At 41.3% G+C, this 20737-nt stretch overlaps 2 protein-coding genes and 1 long non-coding RNA gene across 3 annotated transcripts; 2 read left to right on the forward strand and 1 right to left on the reverse strand.

Moving 5' to 3' along the window:
• Positions 1–227: 227 nt before the first annotated feature.
• LOC131728704 (calsequestrin-1-like) lies at positions 228–3267 on the forward strand. The gene is made up of 6 exons (XM_059019682.1): positions 228–245; positions 797–908; positions 1359–1408; positions 1960–2071; positions 2523–2572; positions 3124–3267. The coding sequence occupies exons 1-6, from the start codon at positions 228–230 to the stop codon at positions 3265–3267; spliced, it is 486 nt and encodes a 161-aa protein (XP_058875665.1).
• A 270-nt stretch (positions 3268–3537) lies between these two features.
• LOC131728699 (uncharacterized) lies at positions 3538–6601 on the forward strand. Its single transcript, XR_009322799.1, has 3 exons — positions 3538–3736; positions 4587–4649; positions 5283–6601. It is a non-coding gene; the product is annotated as an uncharacterized LOC131728699 (long non-coding RNA).
• Positions 6602–6618: 17 nt separating this feature from the next.
• On the reverse strand, positions 6619–20583 carry LOC117410195 (T-lymphocyte surface antigen Ly-9-like). Its single transcript, XM_059019671.1, has 9 exons — positions 20272–20583; positions 18488–18808; positions 17848–18090; positions 17064–17186; positions 14822–14892; positions 14448–14522; positions 8589–8666; positions 7708–8249; positions 6619–7170 (listed from the first exon to the last, which is right to left on the reverse strand). Exons 1-8 carry the CDS (start codon positions 20333–20335, stop codon positions 8163–8165), a joined length of 1062 nt encoding a protein of 353 aa, XP_058875654.1. The 5' UTR covers positions 20336–20583; the 3' UTR covers positions 6619–7170; positions 7708–8162.
• Between the last annotated feature and the right edge of the window lie 154 nt (positions 20584–20737).

Here is a 20737-nt window from a genome sequence, read left to right on the forward strand (position 1 = left end):
ATAAACTCGTACAGTAGTGACCACTTTTAGGGTGTATACCATAGACCCCCCCCCTCCCCTTTATTCATCACAGTCAGTTGGCAAGATTTCTGCAGACCCCCAATCTAAACTGGGTCAACAGAACCCAAAACCAAACTCCAGAAACATGTCATTGCAAGCTTTTTAAAATCTGATCTGTATGTTTAATCCCTACAGAGGACAATGTAAGCAAAAGAGAAAATGAGTCAATGCGGAGTGATAAACAGGTAAGGAATTAAGATAATGACTGTCAGGGTAAACAAGTGGTTTATTTCATGGCATTTCACAGTCTGAAAATAGGTATGAAGATATTTCCCATTATACATAATATTTATTAAAGCAGAAAAAAGCGTTGTCACATTCAGAAGTGATTTTTTCTCTATGCAACAAATGTTCCTAAATATTTAATTGCTTATCTGAAAAACAGTAAATGCTAAAATGTACAATATTTTATTTTGTATGTCCACCTTTTAAAGACATGCTATTTTCCCCATCAGCATATTAGAAGCATAAATGAATGTAAAGATAACAACAGACATGCAAAATGTCCCCTTCTTGTGCTAGACAGAGTGATCTTTAGCACAGATGTTTCTGATCTTTGATGCAGTCGGTGTCTTTTTAATTGAAGACATTTTAAAGAAAGCGCGCAGCTCTGCACAGTCGTGTGTTCGATCATTTACTGGAGGAAGCAAACTAAACCGGCTGCCAGGTTCCTGAATGCAGCGTGACAGGCAGTGCGTTAAGATCTCTAATGGTGAATTCGAACCCCCATCCCCAGTTCATTGAAGACCCCATGGAGTTCATCGAGGAGGAGCGCGAGCTGCGGGCGTTTTTGAACATCGAAGACGAGATCAAAGTGGTGGAAAACTCCAAGAGTGAGAATTCAGAGCGTACGTACTGTGAGAAGCAGCAAAGAGGTTAATCAATGATCACACTGTAATGAATCTCTTACCAGCTGATGAGTTAATAATACTAACATCAGCATAAGACCCATACTTGCCTCTCCACTGCAGAGCTTGCTCTTCAGTTGAATGGTAAGACGCTGGTCTTGCAAAGCATTTGGTCTGTGGTTCAAACCCAACCCTCAACTCTCCATTCACTTCAATGGGCTGATGCCAATTCATTATAAACTCGTACAGTAATGACCACATTTAGGGTGTATACCATAGACCCCCCCCCTTCTCAGTAAAGGGTGTCTTCATGCTTAATTCATCACAGTCAGTTGGCAAGATTTCTGCAGACCCCCAATCTAAACTGGGTCAACAGAACCCAAAACCAAACTCCAGAAACGTGTCATTGCAAGCTTTTTAAAATCTGATCTGTATGTTTAATCCCTACAGAGGACAATGTAAGCAAAAGAGAAAATGAGTCAATGCGGAGTGATGAACAGGTAAGGAATTAAGATAATGACTGTCAGGGTAAACAAGTGGTTTATTTCATGGCATTTCACAGTCTGAAAATAGGTATGAAGATATTTCCCATTATACATAATATTTATTAAAGCAGAAAAAAGCGTTGTCACATTCAGAAGTGATTTTTTCTCTATGCAACAAATGTTCCTAAATATTTAATTGCTTATCTGAAAAACAGTAAATGCTAAAAAGTACAATATTTTATTTTGTATGTCCACCTTTTAAAGACATGCTATTTTCCCCATCAGCAAATTAGAAGCATAAATGAATGTAAAGATAACAACAGACATGCAAAATGTCCCCTTCTTGTGCTAGACAGAGTGATCTTTAGCACAGATGTTTCTGATCTTTGATCCATTCAGTGTCTTTTTCATTGAAGACATTTTAAAGAAAGCGCGCAGCTCTGCACAGTCGTGTGTTCGATCATTTACTGGAGGAAGCAAACTAAACCGGCTGCCAGGTTCCTGAATGCAGCGTGACAGGCAGTGCGTTAAGATCTCTAATGGTGAATTCGAACCCCCATCCCCAGTTCATTGAAGACCCCATGGAGTTCATCGAGGAGGAGCGCGAGCTGCTGGCGTTTTTGAACATCGAAGACGAGATCAAAGTGGTGGAAAACTCCAAGAGTGAGAATTCAGAGCGTACGTACTGTGAGAAGCAGCAAAGAGGATAATCAATGATCACACTGTAATGAATCTCTTACCAGCTGATGAGTTAATAATACTAACATCAGCATAAGACCCATACTTGCCTCTCCACTGCAGAGCTTGCTCTTCAGTTGAATGGTAAGACGCTGGTCTTGCAAAGCATTTGGTCTGTGGTTCAAACCCAACCCTCAACTCTCCATTCACTTCAATGGGCTGATGCCAATTCATTATAAACTCGTACAGTAATGACCACATTTAGGGTGTATACCATAGACCCCCCCCCCTTCTCAGTAAAGGGTGTCTTCATGCTTAATTCATCACAGTCAGTTGGCAAGATTTCTGCAGACCCCCAATCTAAACTGGGTCAACAGAACCCAAAACCAAACTCCAGAAACGTGTCATTGCAAGCTTTTTAAAATCTGATCTGTATGTTTAATCCCTACAGAGGACAATGTAAGCAAAAGAGAAAATGAGTCAATGCGGAGTGATGAACAGGTAAGGAATTAAGATAATGACTGTCAGGGTAAACAAGTGGTTTATTTCATGGCATTTCACAGTCTGAAAATAGGTATGAAGATATTTCCCATTATACATAATATTTATTAAAGCAGAAAAAAGCGTTGTCACATTCAGAAGTGATTTTTTCTCTATGCAACAAATGTTCCTAAATATTTAATTGCTTATCTGAAAAACAGTAAATGCTAAAAAGTACAATATTTTATTTTGTATGTCCACCTTTTAAAGACATGCTATTTTCCCCATCAGCAAATTAGAAGCATAAATGAATGTAAAGATAACAACAGACATGCAAAATGTCCCCTTCTTGTGCTAGACAGAGTGATCTTTAGCACAGATGTTTCTGATCTTTGATCCATTCAGTGTCTTTTTCATTGAAGACATTTTAAAGAAAGCGCGCAGCTCTGCACAGTCGTGTGTTCGATCATTTACTGGAGGAAGCAAACTAAACCGGCTGCCAGGTTCCTGAATGCAGCGTGACAGGCAGTGCGTTAAGATCTCTAATGGTGAATTCGAACCCCCATCCCCAGTTCATTGAAGACCCCATGGAGTTCATCGAGGAGGAGCGCGAGCTGCGGGCGTTTTTGAACATCGAAGACGAGATCAAAGTGGTGGAAAACTCCAAGAGTGAGAATTCAGAGCGTACGTACTGTGAGAAGCAGCAAAGAGGTTAATCAATGATCACACTGTAAAGAATCTCTTACCAGCTGTTGAGTTAATAATACTAACATCAGCATAAGACCCATACTTGCCTCTCCACTACAGAGCTTGCTCTTCAGTTGAATGGTAAGACGCTGGTCTTGCAAAGCATTTGGTCTGTGGTTCAAACCCAGCCCTCAACTCTCCATTCACTTCAATGGGCTGATGCCAATTCATTATAAACTCGTACAGTAGTGATCACGTTTAGTGTGTTTGCCATAGACCCCCCCCCCTTCTCAGTAAAGGGTGTCTTCATGCTTAATTCATCACAGTCACTTGGCAAGATTTCTGCAGACCCCCAATCTAAACTGGGTCAACAGAACCCAAAACCAAACTCCAGAAACGTGTCATTGCAAGCTTTTTAAAATCTGATCCGTATGTTTAATCCCTACAGAGGACAATGTAAGCAAAAGAGAAAATGACCCATTCCTGAGTGATAAACAGGTAAGGAATTAAGATAATGACTGTCAGGGTAAACATGTGGTTTATTTCATGGCATTTCACAGTCTGAAAATAGGTCTGAAGATATTTCCCATTATACATAATATTTATTAAAGCAGAAAAAAATCAATTATTTTCTGTTTTGTATTTGTAATTAATTTAGAACAATTTGTAGATTTTATTTTTCACTTTGACATTATGGACTTTTTTGTGTTGATCAGTGGCAAAAACTCCTAATTAAATCAATTTTGATTCCATGTTGTAACACAATAAAATGTGGAAAAGTCCAAGGGGGGTGAATACTTTTGAGAGCCACTTTATATAGGCATTTAATGCCATCAGTAACCACAATCGCTTATTTCTATTGGACCCTATTAATGTGCTTGTTGTGATGTCATTCACTGCATGGTAATGATGTAACAACCCACTATTGCTTTCTATCTAAACCTGCAGGCACTGTGGCGCTGAGTCTATGTATCCATTTATTTTCCTTTAGTCTTCTGTATTGTAATTATCTCATTGTATTTCTTCTAAAGCTGCGAATTGTAGCTCATTCGTGTGGCTCATTTGTTTACAAAGAAAACAAAAGAAAACAAAAGAAAACAAAATTAAAACATTTATCACCACTGGTGATATTAGGCAATGATAGGCCCTATTAACAATAAACACATCATTTGACAAGAATGACACCAAAATGTGATGAGAAATGTCCTGTATTCACAAACATGTTCCCCAGTTCTGAAAGCTGGGTTGTCTGTGTATCTATCTTAGTTTTTTGTGCACACGTAGATACTGGAGATCTACGTACATACAAGGGTGAATGACACTGACATGTTTTTCTTTTTTTTCAAAGCCTCAGCCTTCCGGTGAACAGCAGAGCAGCCCTGATGAAAATGGCGATATTCCTCATGTCCAGGTTAGTCTGGCACACACTCACACACACACACACTGACACACACACACACACACACACTGATACACACACTGACATACACACACACTGATACACACACACACACACTGATACACACACACACAGACACACACACACACACACTGATACACACACTGACACACTCACACACACTGATACACACACTGACACACTGAACACACACACACACACAGACACACACACACTGACACACACTCACACACACACACACTGATAAACACACACACACACACGCACACACTGATACACACACTGACATACACACACACACACACTGATACACACGCACACACACACACACACACTGATACACACACACACACTGATACACACTGACACACACTGACACACTGACACACACACACACTGATACACACACTGACATACACACACACACACTGATACACACACACACACACACACACACTGATACACACACACACACACACACTGACACACTGACACACACACACACTGATACACACACACACTGACACACATATGCATATAATATTTGTATATAATAACATGGGTATTTAATAACACAATCATAATTAAAAAATGAAACATTGGATCTCTTTCTTGTTCCTACAGGCACCAGGACCAGGGGTCACACATGGAGATTAGATAAAGGGGCATTCAGAACAGAAAATAGGAGGCACTTTTTTACACAGAGAATTGTGAGGGTCTGGAACCAACTCCCCAGTAATGTTGTTGAAGCTGACACCCTGGGATCCTTCAAGAAGCTGCTTGATGAGATTCTGGGATCAATAAGCTACTAACAACCAAACGAGCAAGATGGGCCGAATGGGGCCTCCTCTCGTTTGGAAACTTTCTTATGTTCTTATGTTCTTGTCCCTCGCCATATATCAAAATAGATCCAAATAAAATCAGGGAAAGTTTAGTATTATGATTACGAGTGAAAAATTTTGATTCGATTTTGATTGACACCAGCACACTCGTAACTTTTATTTGAAGACAACCTGCCTATTAAAGATCATGGATGTTTTTCAAAATAAGCCATTTGATATAAAATTATGCATTTAACCTGTAATTATTTTTTATAGACGCTGTTGTAAATTATTGTAAGAGTTTTACGGCTAAGATTGAATACTGTGTTTTTGAAGATGTATTTTGTATTTTTTCATCTTTTAAATTCTGTATATGGGAGATCTCTCTCAGGTACTGTATACTGTATGAAAAGAGACAAGGTTTTATAAAATTGAGAGATTGAACACATGGGCCTCTTAAAAAGACATTGAAAACCATCATACTTTTGTAGGATTATATTATTTTGATTAATAATTTAGATTTAGTAGTACTTTCCTACATTTCAAGGACATCTCTAGGTAGGTGTGCTGGTCCAGCGGTTAAAGAAAAGGGTCTCGATACCAAGAGGTTCAAAATCACCCGGCTGAGCCACTGACTCACTGTGTGTGTGTGACCCTGAGCAAGTCACTGAACCTCCTTGTGCTCCGTCCTTCAGACGAGACGTCAAACAAACGAACTCCTATTGGAAGTGACTCTGCAGCAGCCACTGACTCCCTGTGTGTGTGTGACCCTGAGCAAGTCACTGAACCTCCTTGTGCTCCGTCCTTCAGGATGAGACGTCAAACAAACGAGCTCCTATTGGAAGTGACTCTGCAGCAGCCACTGACTCCCTGTGTGTGTGTGTGTGACCCTGAGCAAGTCACTGAACCTCCTTGTGCTCCGTCCTTCAGATGAGACGTCAACAAACGTGCTCCTATTGGAAGTGACTCTGCAGCAGCAGCAGCAGCAGTTATTGATGATGCAGAGTTCACCCCCCTAGTCTCTGGAAGTCGCTTTGGATAAAAACAGTTGTAATAATAGTAATATTTGTAGAATTTTTTTTTTTTTTTTAAACTCTATGTATTACAAAATAAAGTTTGAATTCATCAAGGTGTGCCTTCAAAGCTTTTTATTTTGTTATTAAATGTGTTCCGGTCCTCAATTTTTGGAAAAAGGAAAATGTAACGAAATACATGGAAGTACAGTCAGGAAACTCATACGATAGATTATTTATTTAAACTTCGACCAGACAACATTACTACATTATACATATTTTCACATGACATTATTTGGCCTTTGCCAATAAATTAACTTGCAGGAGTTAACTGCAGGAGGATAGCTGCCCCCTCCTTTCCTCTATGGCATTGAAAGTAATGATTCTCATACGTGCCCTCTTTATTAATCATCCAGATCAGTTCATGCACCTCATTATTATTATTTATTTCTTAGCAGACGCCCTTATCCAGGGCAACTTACAATTGTTACAAGATATCACATTGTACATTATTTCACATTATACAGATATCACATTGTTTTTTACATACAATTGCGCATTTATACAGTTGGGTTTTTACTGGAGCAATCTAGGTAAAGTATCATCATCAAGGTGTTTATGTAGTAATGAAAATGTGCTCATGTTTTACTATGGTTTTACATGCTTTATTGATTTCACCTGTAATAGAATCACACTCACCATGGTTCATTGCCCCTTTAAAAACACTGACCCAACACACAGAAATGGATTTTTTGAAGCGCGGTTGCGCTATTTTTAATAAACACAAAAACAAAAATAAACAAAACAAACACCTAGCTCTTCTTTGAGCAATAACTAAAACAAAACAGGAACCTAAACTGAAAACAGGACAGCTAAGCTGTTTACCTGTAACCAAACAAAACAAAACAGCACACACACAAAAACAAAGGCTTCACTCTACCTTTTTTTCCCCCCCTTAATTTTACGGCTGTACCCACACACCAGCACAGTCGGGCTTCTACCCTCTTCAGCAGCTGCCCAGAGCAGACTGACTGCTCTCCTTTTAAACCCTGCACCTGGCTCTAATTTTTAATAGTAGCCAGGTGCAGGTAATGATTAAACAATAAGACAATTAACAAAAGACAATTAACAAAACAATTAAACAAAACAAATGTGCATTCCGCACATGTTTTTTCTGCAGAGAGGTTTTAACCCCCTCCCTGCCATCTCACACACCATAGTACCACAGAAAACTTTCATAAAGGTGATAGCACTGGGCCTATTGAGAAAAAAAGAAAATGCTATTAGGATTTATACTTGTATATCAATTACCATACTTGTTACGAGTGTCCGTTTCCCCCGGTTACTTGGCATGGCCCTAGTGCTAATTGTACTGCGATCGCACACAATCTTCTGGGGGGGGGGGGGGTTCCAGATTTCAGAGAATTAAATGGAAATTTGGATACCACACCTCCACACTTGTAAACATGAATTTGTTTCAAGAATTAACAAATAGGGTTCGCACATCTTTTTTAAGAATATATTGATATTTGGTGATAGCATGTAATTCAAACAAAACAAGAGATGCTGAAATGAACATTGCACTGTCTGTGTCTAGAATGAACGTTACAAGCAATGTTGAAGATAAACCATGATCACTGATATATACACATTCCCCTTGAGGATTCCATCTACTGAACTGATTGATAAGGTGAGGTTTCCTCATTTCGGTTGAATTTCACCACGTTGTTTTGCGTGTGACAAGACTTTCCTGGTGCCTGAGGGAACAAGAAAGAGAAAGTTGAAGGTATATTTTGAATGCACAATTAATAATGTTGTATAACTGTATCTCTTCCAGGGGGCGACAGACCCTGCTTTGCCACTCCATTGGACTAGGCAATGAAACAGAAATCTCAATACCATTGTAATGATGTGTGAGCACACATGGATTTACTAAGTAACTACTATGCAAACACACAGCAATTAGATAATCTTTATGGAAAGTCATTAATTTTAAGGTATTTGTAAAATTAAAAGCAGAAAAACAACAAGCATGTCTGTAAACTGTAATTATTTGGAAAAGTGAAGTTAATGAAATTCTCTATCAGATCACTCACCTGTTTGAGATTCACAGTTGCATAAACAGTTGTCATTGGGAGATTGTCACTCTGCTGGGCATATGAAGAATTTTCAAGCTTAAATAAAAAAAAAAAATGTCTGTAGTACTAGTCATAGTAGTGCTCACCAGTGATACATATATAAGGATTTGTCTTTGTAAAAAATAAAGGTGTATGAATCATCGACCCATTCATCCATCCATCCATTAGACTACACCCTGGACGGGACGCCAGTCCATCGAAGGTGAATCAAATCTACCTAATTATGTTAGCGGTTGGTTTAAATTAAACTTGTTGAAATGGCAATATTACTTTTAGAGCTTCTGTTTTTAGGGAGTAGAAGAGGAAATTACTTTCCGCTGTCTGTTAGTTAGACCGAGACCGAGACCGAGACCAAACGTACTGAGACCGAGACCGAGACCAAACGTACTGAGACCGAGACCGAGACCGAGACTGAGACCAAACGTACTGAGACCAAGACCGAGACCAAACGTACTGAGACCGAGACCGAGACCATACGTACTGAGACCGAGACCGAGACCAAACGTACTGAGACCGAGACCGAGACCGAGACCAAGACCAAACGTACTGAGACCGAGACCGAGACCAAACGTACTGAGACCGAGACCGAGACCAAACGTACTGAGACCGAGACCGAGACCAAACGTACTGAGACCGAGACCGAGACCAAACGTACTGAGACCGAGACCGAGACCGAGACTGAGACCAAACGTACTGAGACCGAGACCGAGACCAAACGTACTGAGACCGAGACCGAGACCAAACGTACTGAGACCAAGACCGAGACCGAGACCAAGACCAAACGTACTGAGACCGAGACCGAGACCAAACGTACTGAGACCGAGACCGAGACCAAACGTACTGAGACCGAGACCGAGACCGAGACCGAGACCAAACGTACTGAGACCGAGACAGAGACTGAGACCAAACGTACTAAGACCGAGACCGAGACCAAACGTACTGAGACCGAGACCGAGACCAAATGTACTGAGACCGAGACCGAGACCGAGACCAAACGTACTGAGACTGAGACCGAGACCGAGACTGAGACCAAACGTACTGAGACCGAGACCGAGAACAAACGTACTGAGACCGAGACCGAGACCAAACGTACTGAGACTGAGACCGAGACCGAGACCGAGACCAAGACCGACCGAGACCGAGACCGAGACCAAACGTACTGAGACCGAGACCGAGACTGAGACCAAACGTACTGAGACCGAGACCGAGACCGAGACTGAGACCAAACGTACTGAGACCGAGACCAAGACTGAGACCGAGACCGAGACCGAGACCGAGACCAAGACCAAACGTACTGAGACCGAGACTGAGACCGAGACCAAACGTACTGAGACCGAGACCGAGACCAAACGTACTGAGACCGAGACCGAGACCAAACGTACTGAGACCGAGACCAAGACCGAGACCGAGACTGAGAACAAGACCAAACGTACTGAGACCGAGACCGAGACCGAGACCGAGACCAAACGTACTGAGACCGAGACCGAGACCGAGACCAAACGTACTGAGACCGAGACCGAGACCAAACGTACTGAGACCGAGACCGAGACCGAGACTGAGACCAAACGTACTGAGACCGAGACCGAGACCAAACGTACTGAGACCGAGACCGAGACCAAACGTACTGAGACCGAGACCGAGACCGAGACCGAGACCAAACGTACTGAGACCGAGACCGAGACTGAGACCGAGACCGAGACCAAGACCGAGACCGAGACCGAGACCAAACGTACTGAGACCGAGACCGAGACCAAACGTACTGAGACCGAGACCAAGACCGAGACCGAGACCAAGACCGAGACCGAGACCAAACGTACCGAGACCGAGACCAAGACTGAGACCAAACATACTGAGACCGAGACCGAGACCAAACGTACTGAGACCGAGACCGAGACCAAACGTACTGAGACCGAGACCGAGACCAAACGTACTGAGACCGAGACCGAGACCAAACGTACTGAGACCGAGACCGAGACCGAGACCGAGACCAAACGTACTGAGACCGAGACCGAGACTGAGACCGAGACCGAGACCAAGACCGAGACCGAGACCGAGACCAAACGTACTGAGACCGAGACCGAGACCAAACGTACTGAGACCGAGACCGAGATCGAGACTGAGACCAAACGTACTGAGACCGAGACCGAGACCAAGACTGAGACCAAACGTACTGAGACCGAGACCGAGACCAAACGTACTGAGACCGAGACCGAGACCGAGACCGAGACCAAGACCGAGACCGAGACCAAACGTACTGAGACCGAGACCGAGACCGAGACCAAACGTACTGAGACCGAGACTGAGACCAAACGTACTGAGACCGAGACCGAGACCGAGACCAAGACCAAACGTACTGAGACCGAGACCGAGACCAAACGTACTGAGACCGAGACCGAGACCAAACGTACTGAGACCGAGACCGAGACCGAGACCAAGACCAAACGTACTGAGACCGAGACCGAGACCAAACGTACTGAGACCGAGACCGAGACCAAACGTACTGAGACCGAGACCGAGACCGAGACCAAGACCAAACGTACTGAGACCGAGACCGAGACCAAACGTACTGAGACCGAGACCGAGACCAAACGTACTGAGACCGAGACCGAGACCGAGACCAAACGTACTGAGACCGAGACAGAGACTGAGACCAAACGTACTGAGACCGAGACCGAGACCAAACGTACTGAGACCGAGACCGAGACCAAACGTACTGAGACCGAGACCGAGACCGAGACCAAACGTACTGAGACTGAGACCGAGACCGAGACTGAGACCAAACGTACTGAGACCGAGACCGAGAACAAACGTACTGAGACCGAGACCGAGACCAAACGTACTGAGACTGAGACCGAGACCGAGACCGAGACCAAGACCGACCGAGACCGAGACCGAGACCAAACGTACTGAGACCGAGACCGAGACCGAGACCAAACGTACTGAGACCGAGACTGAGACCAAACGTACTGAGACCGAGACCGAGACCGAGACTGAGACCAAACGTACTGAGACCGAGACCAAGACTGAGACCGAGACCGAGACCGAGACCGAGACCGAGACCAAACGTACTGAGACCGAGACTGAGACCGAGACCAAACGTACTGAGACCGAGACCGAGACCAAACGTACTGAGACCGAGACCGAGACCAAACGTACTGAGACCGAGACCAAGACCGAGACCGAGACTGAGAACAAGACCAAACGTACTGAGACCGAGACCGAGACCGAGACCGAGACCAAACGTACTGAGACCGAGACCGAGACCAAACGTACTGAGACCGAGACCAAGACTGAGACCGAGACCGAGACCGAGACCAAGACCGAGACCGAGACCAAACGTACTGAGACCGAGACCAAGACCGAGACCGAGACTGAGAACAAGACCAAACGTACTGAGACCGAGACCGAGCCCAAACGTACTGAGACCGAGACCGAGACCAAACGTACTGAGACCGAGACCGAGACCGAGACCAAATGTACTGAGACCGAGACCGAGACCGAGACCGAGACCGAGACCGAGACCAAACGTACTGAGACCGAGACCGAGACCAAACGTACTGAGACCGAGACCGAGACCAAACGTACTGAGACCGAGACCAAGACCGAGACCGAGACCGAGACCAAGACCGAGACCGAGACCGAGACCGAGACCAAACGTACTGAGACCGAGACCGAGACCAAACGTACTGAGACCGAGACCGAGACCAAATGTACTGAGACCGAGACCGAGACCGAGACCAAGACCAAACGTACTGAGACCGAGACCGAGACCGAGACCGAGACCAAGACCGAGACCGAGACCGAGACCGAGACCGAGACCGAGACCAAACGTACTGAGACCGAGACCGAGACCAAACGTACTGAGACCGAGACCGAGACCGAGACCGAGACTGAGACCAAACGTACTGAGACCGAGACTGAGACCGAGACCGAGACCAAACGTACTGAGAACGAGACCGAGACCAAACGTACTGAAACCGAGACCGAGACCGAGACCAAAAGTACTGAGACCGAGACCGAGACCGAGACCGAGACCAAAAGTACTGAGACCGAGACCGAGACCGAGACCAAAAGTACTGAGACCGAGACCGAGACCGAGACCAAACGTACTGAGACCGAGACCGAGACTGAGACCAAATGTACTGAGACCGAGACTGAGACCGAGACCGAGACCAAACGTACTGAGACCGAGACCGAGACCGAGACCAAATGTACTGAGACCGAGACCGAGACCAAACGTACCGAGACCGAGACCGAGACCGAGACCGAGACCGAGACCGAGACTGAGACCAAACGTACTGAGACCGAGACCGAGACCGAGACCGAGACCAAAAGTACTGAGACCGAGACCGAGACCGAGACCAAACGTACCGAGACCGAGACCAAGACTGAGACCAAACATACTGAGACCGAGACCGAGACCAAACGTACCGAGAGCAAGACCGAGACCAAGACCAAACGTACCGAGACCAAGACCAAGACCGAGACCGAGACCGAGACCGAGACTGAGACCAAACGTACTGAGACCAAGACCAAGACCGAGACCGAGACCGAGACCGAGACTGAGACCAAACGTACTGAGACCAAGACCAAGACCGAGACCGAGACTGAGAACAAACGTACCAAGACCAAGACCAAATGAAAACTGAAAAATGTGTTCTATTGACTTTTTTCCAGGTACAAGCAACTGAAAGGTGTATAAAAACATTTACATGAAATATTTACATATAATTAGAATCATCTTAGAGAATTTTAAACTTGAACCTTGAATCTGCAATTACTTTACACCCTTTTATACCCCAATTAGGAAATGGACAATTATTCCACCTAGCTCACTGCTGCAAGCCCTGTACTGACTCGGAAGAGATGAAGTATATTGCTGGGACATGTGAAAGCTGAGAGACACTAGGATCCTTCCGAACTGAGCTGGACACTCGTGATACACTTGTGTAATGATCAGGCTCCCCTGGCTGAAGACGGCTTCTCTATACATAACAGCTATACACATGGAAAACAATTGGCTTACCTAGAAAAAGAAGTTCCCCACACTAATATCACCTTTGTGTTGCAATGCTTGCACTTTGCTCTCCGTTTATTATTATGCTCATCAATTTCAGAATTGATGAAGGCAAACTGAATGACGGCGGCTGCTTTGATGCCATTTCAGCTCTTTGAGAAGAGAAACTTGTGAGGTCGGAATTTGTTAACGAAACTGTCAGTAGCTCTGTTTCCATCAAGCAAAAAAAATATGTGCTAAAATGTATGCGTATGAAAAAAAAGACAATGGATGTGAGCAAACCAAAAAAAAGTTTTACTATTACACACGCACACACATATATTTGCAATTGTATTCATCTTGCTCTTATTGTATTACTTGTATTGTAACACTTGAAATGTATTTGCTTACGATTGTAAGTCGCCCTGGATAAGGGCGTCTGCTAAGAAATAAATAATAATAATAATAATATATACTGTATATATATATATATAGACACACAGACACACACACACGTTAAAAATCACATGGAAATAAGATCATATGCAAAGTAGCCTACATTATTCTGTGAATGCACCAGCAGGCATTTTAATGGACTAGGCAATGAAACAGAAATCTTAATACCATTGTAATGATGTGTAAGCACACATGTATTTACTAAGTAACTGCTATGCAAACACACAGTCATTAAAAACTCTTAATGGAAAGTCATTAATTGTAAGGTATTTGTAAAATTAAAAGCAGAAAAACAACAAGCATGTCTGTAAACTGTAATTATTTGGAAAAGTGAAGGTAATGAAATTCTCTATCAGATCACTCACCTGTTCGAGATTCACAGTCTCATAAACAGTCATTGGGAGATTGTCACTCTGCTGGGCATTTGAAGACTTTTCAAGCTTAAATAAAAAAAAAATAGTCTGTAGTACTAGTCATAGTAGTGCTCAACAGTGATACATATATAATGATTTGTCTTTGTAAAAAAAAAAAAAAGTTATGAATCATCCATTCATCCATCCATTATCTGTAACCCAGACCCGACGTGCCGAGACCCAGACCAAGACCGAGACTGGGTCTCGAGACTCCATCTTTGGTAATAATATATTTTAGGATGTGATGTCTGTGGGTAAGAAAACACTACAGCGCTCTGAACAATAACAGTGAGTGTGTGTGTGTGTATTAAACCTCAGCTACTCACATGATTTCTCAGTGTACTTTTTCTCTCAATTTGTGCATAGACAGTCATCTGTTCGGGAGTTTCTGTCACAGCTAGGAAACATACCAAATGAAAGAATTTATTCATTTGTTAAAACCATTTTTTTTAAATATGACAATTGATTCTTCCAATAAAGAAGTCTAATAAAGTATTTCCAGATATATGATGGTGCCACCAACTTACTAAATATCTTAGAATCATCTTCTCCTTCTTAAAAATATTCAAAGGATTTTAATGATTAAGCCATTTTCACTATCAACGCACAATAACCATTATTCTTCTTCAATGTTCTTCTTCATTTACCTTCCAAGAATGAAGCAACACCAAGTTGTCACTATTGCAGAAATGGGATCCAACATAGCCGATGACATGCAGAGACACATACAGTATATTTCGAAAAGCAGGGGGGTAAAGCAGTGTGGAGTAGTGGTTAGGGCTCTGGACTCTTGACCGGAGGGTCGTGGGTTCAATCCCAGGTGGGGGACACTGCTGCTGTACCCTTGAGCAAGGTACTTTACCTAGATTCCTCCAGTAAAAACCCAACTGTATAAATGGGGAATTGTATGTAAAAATAATGTGATATCTTGTAACAATTGTATGTTGCCCTGGATAAAGGCATCTGCTAAGAAATAAATAATATATAATAATAATAATAAAGAAATGCCAACTACTCTTCAAATTGCACGCACTTATTCCCACTGTAAGTCAAATCAGATACCCGACAACAATCCACTGCAAAGTCAAGTCAACATTGCTTGTATTGCAAATCTCTATACCTGCATTGCCAGATATACAAGCAGTAAGTATAAACACCAAGATTGGATTTTACCCCAGATTCAAAGTGACGGGCGTCTGTGCTTCAGTCAGTTTGCTATCAAAAAAACACAAGACTCTCTGGTAGTTCCTAGTCTTCAATTTCTCTTTTCAGTCCAAACTCTTCATTGCTTGTGCCGCCTTTCCTGATTTTTCTCTGCACTTAAATGTGCTGCATAGGCACTTAACAGCTTCTTTTCTTTCACATTCATTTTCTTTTCTTTAATTATCTTTTCAACATACCCTTGACAATCAACATACATTTTAAAACTGTCTTTCGTAAGCTTGATATTTTTATCTCCGCCAGCTGAGCGAGGAGCTGAGAAACCACACCTAGTTCAGTTCTTACAAACTATTAACCAAATGCTCATTTGGTTATGCATCTATAAATAATGTTTTTAAAATGTATGACAAATATAAGGCAAAAACATAATATATATTTAACTATATGGTACATTTGTTGCATATATACTGTATATATATATATATATATTATTTATAATCATTTAATATATAAATAAATCTCGGCGATCACACATAAACTACACCAGATTGACATTGATGTTATAGAAACATAAAAAGACAGTTTACCACGGAAACAGTCGTCGATCACACATTTTAAATTTTCATACGAAAAGACAGTGGCACGAACACGCACCAACATATACAGTCTAGTAAATAAAACGGCCAGATAAAAAATAAAAAGCCATGGTCACTCTTCTTGCACTCTTTCTAGAGCAGCAATATCCTTTTTGTAAAGAGGTGACCAGAACTGAACACAATATTCTAGGTGAGGTCTTACTAATGCATTGTAATATATATATATATATATATATATATATATATATATATATATATTTGTTTCTTAGCAGACGCCCTTATCCAGGGCGACTTACAGTTGTTACAAGATATCACATTATACATTATTTCACATATACAGATATCACATTTTTTTTACATACAATTACCCATTTATACAGCTGGGTTTTTACTGGAGCAATCTAGGTAAAGTACCTTGCTCAAGGGTACAACAGCAGTGTCCCCCCCACCTGGGATTGAACCCATGACCCTCCGGTCAAGAGTCCAGAGCCCTAACCACTACTCCACACTGCTGCCCTATATATATATATATATATATATATATATATATATATATATATATATATATATATATATATATATATATATATATATATATATATATATATATATATATATATATATATATATATATATATATTCATATATTTAACATGTTTCCCATTCATGAATAATATATTAAAAATATATTTTCTTTCCGTATGGGATGACACTGCTGCCTATAGAAAATATAACCGGAATGGCATTCTGGCGTGTTTCGGCTTGACTACAACACTGTACATGATGTGATGAGAAGTTCAGATCTACTCACCTTCGCTGCGTTTCTTCTTCTTGCGCATCGCTACAGTAATCACAATAGAAATGAGAACCACCAGCAGCAATATCCCAGCTGTTCCAGCATAGATCCACCAATCAAAGCGCCACCAGGGTTTATCTAAGGAGATGATTTCTGAGTTTAGAAAAACGAGGGATCTTAGAAACAGAGGAGACACTGTGAGCAAGCAAAGGTCATGTGGTTCCTCCTCATCGAGCATGCCTCGTAATCGGACTGGAGGGGCAAATCTTTTTCCTCTGGGGTGAGGGGGCAGTTATTTGGTTTTCAAGTCTTGTCTTGTTCCTGTTTATCATCTCATCCTTGCACCTTCACTTTTTGGAAAGTCTGAGACCTGGGTAACATTTTCCATTGTGTGTCTGTAATTACTGTGTATTTACATAGTAGTTACTTATTAAATCCATATGTGCTCACACGTCATTACAATGTTATTATTAATAATATTACTGTTATTGTAGCTGTATTTACTGCATTCATAGAATGTACTGGAAAGAAATGTGTTTCAATGCATGAATCTATTGTGAAGTTATTTTTTGTATTTAAATTGCAAATATGCAGCTTTAATTATTTAGCCAACAAACTTTACTAGAAACCAGGACAAAACACACACACACACACACACACATTATGTATGTATATATATATATATATATATATATATATATATATATATATATATATATATATATATATATATTACATAGACAGTAACTGTATTTATACTGTGTCCCATGCTACAAAAACAAAAGCAAGCTTGAAATACCTGCACAGCTCTCCCGGATAGACGCTGTTGCCTTGCTGGCTGGATTAGAAGCGATGCAGGTGAAAGTAACATTAATCTCTCCGGGGCTCAGGGACGCCTCCAGTATCCCAGCATGCTCAGGTAAATCCTGGTCCCCTCTCTTCCAGCGGTAGGAGACGTGTTCTCGTTGGTTCGTGGTGCAGAGCAGCGTCGCACGGCAGGTTTCATGCGATGGTTTCCTCGTCACCTTTGACTCGATCTTTTCTAAGTATAAAAATCGCAAATCATTTAGTGTGTGTTTGATAATACAACAGAGATTTCCTTTAACTTTACATGTAAAGAGGCTCAAAGACAAACTATTTGTTTGTTTAGTATTTAAAATGTGTTGACATCTGATTGTGTATTTATGTAATTTCTGACCTTCCAGAATGTGACAGAACTCCATTTAATGTGTGCTTGCATAGCAGTTACATAGTAAATACATGTGTGCTTTGTACTATTCATAATAACATTGTGAGTTCAGTACATGCATCTAAAACCATCACCAATCTCAGCATGGCGATTGCAGCAGTATTGTTACATCTTAACACACAAGGTAGTTAACAGGCATCACTGTTCATTACATGATTATATTGATCAGAATATAAAGATGAATCCATACCATAAACACGAAGAGTAACAGTGTGTGTAGGGAGCTGACGTCCAGAAGCTGCTGTGGCAACACGATTATATTCTCCACTGTCTTCAGCTCTGAGCAGATTGATTGTTAAAGACCAGTCTGTTCTGTTCAGATGCACCCTATGTCTGAACTGGTCAGTTGTTACATCACTATTATCTTTATCAGCAATGTTTATTCCACCCCATTTCCATTCAAGTTCACTTGGGTTATCCTGTGGGGACAAACCAGCGGGCAAGACAACAGACTCTCCAACAGTCCCATTCACGACTGGATCAGCAGATACTGAACTGGCCACCAGCAAACCTGCAACAACAATACCATTAAACAGGGGTGGAAGATGTTTTCACATTTCTAAAACCACTGAACCTTAGCAGTGCATTAAACAAACATAAAACATCCCCTTACTTATTTACCGTACACGATACAACAGTATTTAAATACAAATAAATGACACATCCTACAGTATCAACACCAAGGCAGATAGGAATATTTCACATGTATCATTTCAGACATCAGGGAATCACAAACAAAGCAGTTCCACACAGTCAGTGGTTTATGAAGTATTTCCTAAAATATTATGGTAACACTTTGCAGCTCTGGTCAAACGTTTTGCAGTACCTTCTAGAATTAAATAATTTTCCTTTGTAAAGTCGAGTGAAATCTGCGAAATAATGTTAGGTTAACATATTGAATTCCACCCCCTCTATATAGAATGAACTCCCTCAGCTTCATAGAGTCCAATGAAAGCTGCTGAATAATGTTCCCTTGTTAACATATCGAATTCCACCCCCTCTATATAGAATGAACTCCCTCAGCTTCATAGAGTCCAATGAAAGCTGTTGAATAATGTTCCCTTGTTAACATATTGAATTCCACCCCCTCTATATAGAATGAACTCCCTCAGCTTCATAGAGTCCAGTGAAAGCTGCTGAATAATGTTCCCTTGTTAACATATTGAATCACACACCAGCGCTTTGTAGTTGTCCATTTACTGTGACCCGGAAATGTGACATTTCTGGGTAACACTTTATATTAAAGTGCTTCTTATTAATGTTTTATAAACATACAAGAGATGCTTAATAACTGTGTTATAGAGTGTTAATAAAGCATTATAGATGGTTTATAACCATGCAATAGCCATAGACAGAATTAAGTTTAAACATCCCAAAGTACAATAGGTGGCTAAAAACTGTCCCCTTTATAAAACTGTAATTCCGTCCATAGCTATCGCATGGTTATAAACCATCTATAATGCTTTATTAACACTCTATAACATAGTTATTAAGCATATCTTATATATTTATAAAACATTTATAAAACATTAATAAGAAGCCCCTTAATAAAAAGTGTTACCCATTTCTGAAATCTAACACGAAATACTACTGGAGCTTCCAGTATAGACTTTTTTACAATATCATTTTGTAGTTTCTTTGATTACATGATGATAAATAAAAGATCTAAATAATGTTCACAGAGTTATTATTTATTAATTATGGCTCAATCCTAAAATTCTAGGTGATGCAAAACTTTTGACTATGAAAAGTGTTACCTAAAAGTTACAGACATAGTAAATCTAGTAACTCTGTGTAATAACATTGTAATGATGTGTGAGCACACACCTGTATTTACTAAGTAACTGATATGCAAACACACAGTCACTAGAGACGCGCAATGGAAAGTGTTACAATATAGTTTCTGCTAAACTAAATTCATGGTAATAATTTTACATTTCATGAATGCAAGAATGTAATAATATCAATACTCACCCAGCAGCACGATGAAAACTGGCAGCTTGTAACTGAAATAAAGCAATCTGCGATGTGCAGACATTTTATAATTCAGGGTGGATAAAAACGAAGGTTTCTGAGACAGAGCGACCTTCCTTTAACTTTTTTTCTTTTAAAATTTCAGCTTCCCTTTTTCAGAATTCTATTTTTGAATATCCAACTTTAACCGATCCTCATTCTGCGCGCAGCAGCTGAGTCATTTCCAGCGCTTCATAAACTAACTTCCCATTTCTTCTTAAAATCAACTCTTATTTTGTATTTCACGAGAATAAAACGCCATGTCGTGTTACATTTCCTTTGGCGGTCTGTGGAGGGGGGGGGGGGGGGGGTAGGAGAGGGGATGTGTGTATTTGTGGTCAAGGGTCTGTGCTTGCAAGACTTTATCTGAACAGAACTGTACCTTCTATTGCTCATGGTCTGAATGGCTGACGGCTGTTTTTGTGTG

This window comes from Acipenser ruthenus, unplaced genomic scaffold, assembly GCF_902713425.1.
Source record: "Acipenser ruthenus unplaced genomic scaffold, fAciRut3.2 maternal haplotype, whole genome shotgun sequence".
Lineage (NCBI taxonomy): Eukaryota > Metazoa > Chordata > Actinopteri > Acipenseriformes > Acipenseridae > Acipenser > Acipenser ruthenus.